General features: G+C 45.2%; 1 protein-coding gene across 1 annotated transcript; it reads right to left on the bottom strand.

Annotated features, from left to right (window-relative positions):
* Positions 1-1,722: 1,722 nt before the first annotated feature.
* Positions 1,723-2,688, bottom strand: LOC308295699 (transcription initiation factor IIB-like; the record flags this gene model as incomplete). Its single annotated transcript, XM_080738747.1, has 1 exon — positions 1,723-2,688. The coding sequence occupies one exon, from the start codon at positions 2,686-2,688 to the stop codon at positions 1,723-1,725; it is 966 nt and encodes a 321-aa protein (XP_080594873.1).
* Positions 2,689-3,481: the final 793 nt, after the last annotated feature.

Raw genomic sequence — 3,481 nt, forward strand, 5'->3', positions numbered from 1 at the left:
TTTCTCAGAACAGAAGTTTGAACGCAATTCATAGCTCAAAGATTGTGGAATAGGATGCCAAAAAAGTGGCGGAATAAATATAAAATGAGGACAACTAGTGTGTTTGGGAGTGGTGCGATTTTTATCAATGCAATGCTGACATTTGTCATTTAAAATAATGACAATGTCCCAACAAATATAAATTTGAAATATAGTTAAAATAGCAGATGTACAAAATAGTTAACACAACACAATTGATAGTGGTGGATTTGTTCCTCCAACATTTAATTTGACTTTGAATTTGATGAAAACTATGATGCCGGGGGTCAAGTTGAACTTCTTAGTTAAACACATCCCCAACAATCATTTTTCTCAATCAGTCTGAAACTTTTAAACATGAACAGCTGCTCTCTCTATTTTTTTACAGAACAAGAATTGTAATTATAAATGTAACAAAGGGTCTTTTGTTCTCATTAATCTCTCGCCAGACCCCTATCTCAGAATTCATTGCATTTGAATGCTTGGAGCACAAGGGGAGAAATAACCCCCCTTTGTTTGTGCTGAAAGCTGAAAACAGCAAATCCGGAAATAAAACAGAAGATTGCATCCCAAAATCAAGAAATACATTGAGGAGAGCAAATCCATTGCATGAAAAACAAATGGATGAACAAAACAAATTGATAGGAAACGGCACGCCACCGTGAAAGTATAAACCAGAACAAAGCAAAATGTCATAGTAATCAAGTGAAGTATTGTATTACAAAGCAATTGACATGGAGGCTGATAACCGACAAAACAAACATTTTATTTAGTTATGTATTTATTTATTGTTTTATAACAAGAACTCATAGATCTACCCTTTGGCTGCTCCTCATTGGCTGAGGGCCCTACTTTTGTACTGTCTGTCTTTTCTTTGAGGAGAATAACCTTGGTCTATAAAGTCTTGGTATAGCATAACATACTGGTCTGGAGCCCACGTGTTGTTATTTATATCAGATCACACTTGTTGGTGGTGATGTCACCAAGAATGCTGCTCCTCATTGGCTAAGGGCTGTTCTACGTTTCCTTATATCATATCCCAACGTTCCTTCACACTTTTGGGGTCATGTTTTGCCACTTGGGCCAGAACCTCAGTGCCCTCATGCTGATGCAGATCGTACCCATTTACCTACCACTGCAGTGGAACGTGGACCTTGTTCACTCCATGTGGAAACTAACAATGTGCAATTGCAACATAATTGACTCCAACCTATCGCTATGTAACTAGGTCAGTGCGACGCGAGTTGGCAGAAGTTCCATCGCATCACTCGGTGAGAGCACCAGCCCGGCATGACACCTCACTCGGGTCACGCCTCACAGGCTTGAGGCTGCTTTGTTGGCGCACCTGCCTTGTGTTCAATGCCAAGTCACTTGTCATTGACTCGAATCTGCAGGTCTGCATTCCTTTGGTGTCAAAGGGAACGAGAGATTATCTACCTGTCTTTCCATTTTAAAATTGGTCCTTCTGACGTGTCACAGACTTTCCCAAATATGGAGTTCCATTCGTCCCCAGGAGTGAGTCTGTCCATGTCTGTCTGTGAAAAGCTAATCTTGTGCACCGCTGGACTGATCAATGTGAAACTTTGCACGCACAATCCCAGTAGGCCAAGGAAGAATATTTCAAAACCGCCTTATGTTGTATAACAAGGCATTCATTTTGCCCAATAACATCTTGAACCGTAGGTCACGAAAAATAAATCATCTTCACATTTGGGGCAGTTTGTCCACAGGTGTGTAAAACTTGAAGTCTGAAGGGAAGAGGCGTGTGGCGTGTGGGCAAATGAGCTGATATAACTGTTTGATCGTGATGTCTGCCACACCGACGATGTCTCCGATCTCTATCTGGGTCTTCTTCTCGGCCGAGGCCTGGGAGGCCATGTAGATGGCGGTCGCTGCAACAGAGATGGGGCTCTTGCCAGGCAACAGGTCCAACTCCATCACCCTGTCGCCGATGACGGTGGCGACCATCTGCACCTGCTTGGACAGGCCCAGGTTGGTGCAGAAGCGCGACATGAAGTCTCCCGTGGTGATGAGGTCCACGCTGGTGTTCAGCGCCTTGACGATCAGTTTGAAGCACCGGCCGACCTCCTTCTTGGAGATCCGGGAGACGGCGCAGATCTCTTTAAACGTTCGGGGAACTCTGTCCTGTCTGCAGGCAATGTAAAGGCAGGCCGAGGCAATGGCGTCATTGCTCCGCCCGTTCAGGATTTTCTGTTCGTAAACTTGTTTGAATAGATTGTTTGTGCTGTCTATGATGTTCGTCGGCAGGTGGATGCGGTCTGCCATGGTGGTGATCTCTTTGAAGGCGTTGAGCATGGCCCGGTTCGAGCTGCTCATGTTGCGACGGTTGTGATACTTGGAGTTGCCGAACTCGTCAAAGCTGGCCGCGCCCGTCCCCTTGCTGATTATGGTGGTCAGGTCGCCCCCGTTGAGGAGTGGATTCTGGGGGTACCCCACCCTGGACGGGTCTTTGGTGGCTTTCTCGTTGGTGAAGGTGCGCCACTCCGAGCCCACGTCGATGACGCGGTCACACACCACGAGGCCACACTGCGTGCATATCATGTCCCCTGCTCTGTAGTCCTCCACTAGCTGAGCGTCAGGGTGGTTTTTACACTGGACCTTGGCAAAGGCCAGAGCACCTTGTTGACGCCAGCCTCTTCTCGACTCCATGTCACTCTTTACAGAACTGACTCTCTCACCCTAATATCTTTCTGCATCTCCCTGAGCCTGACTGTACATTGTCCAATTAAACAAATTTGACATACACTGGCATTGTTGACCCTTATGAAGGTTGAACAAAGCTGTGGTCTGACGTCACCCATAACCCAACTGTTGCCATGTTGACCTTTTTTTGTATTGATTACTCACGCCATGGAGACTTGGGTTAAATAATATTTCTTTGTATTGTTTGCATTCCTAAAACAAAAATGTGATTATAGTAAATTTGTGGGTCCCCATCCGGAATCAATGGGGGTAAATTTATTTTTGCGTAGGCATTCTTAAAAACATCAATGAGTGAGTGGCATTGTATGCATCTGCGGCACTTACACCCACAATCATCCGCGCATCAGTCCTTCGCGTATCTCAAGAACTGTACGACCATAGACGGCAGTTTGTTGTCTATGTACGTCTGTATGTATGTATGGGCATGCCGACTTTTGTGTCCATATGGAGCTGGCTGATTTGTTTGCACCTGATGCCATGACATCATCATGATGATATGTTTGCATAATGATGTCACAATGAGTCATATTAGCAACATGCCCATGGGTTTCCTTTTTGATTATGTTGTCATATTTAGTGACGTGGCCGTGGCTTGTTTATGGTTATGTCAGAGTGACGTGGTTGGGCGTGGCCCGCTCTCCCGCTATTTTTTAAAGCAAACATTTGGAACTCAAATATTTGCTTCTGCGGGGTCCCTGGAACATAATATTTCGAGATGGGGTCGTTGGCCAAATATATA

Source organism: Nannobrachium achirus, assembly GCF_963921795.1.
Source record: "Nannobrachium achirus genome assembly, chromosome: 12".
Lineage (NCBI taxonomy): Eukaryota > Metazoa > Chordata > Actinopteri > Myctophiformes > Myctophidae > Nannobrachium > Nannobrachium achirus.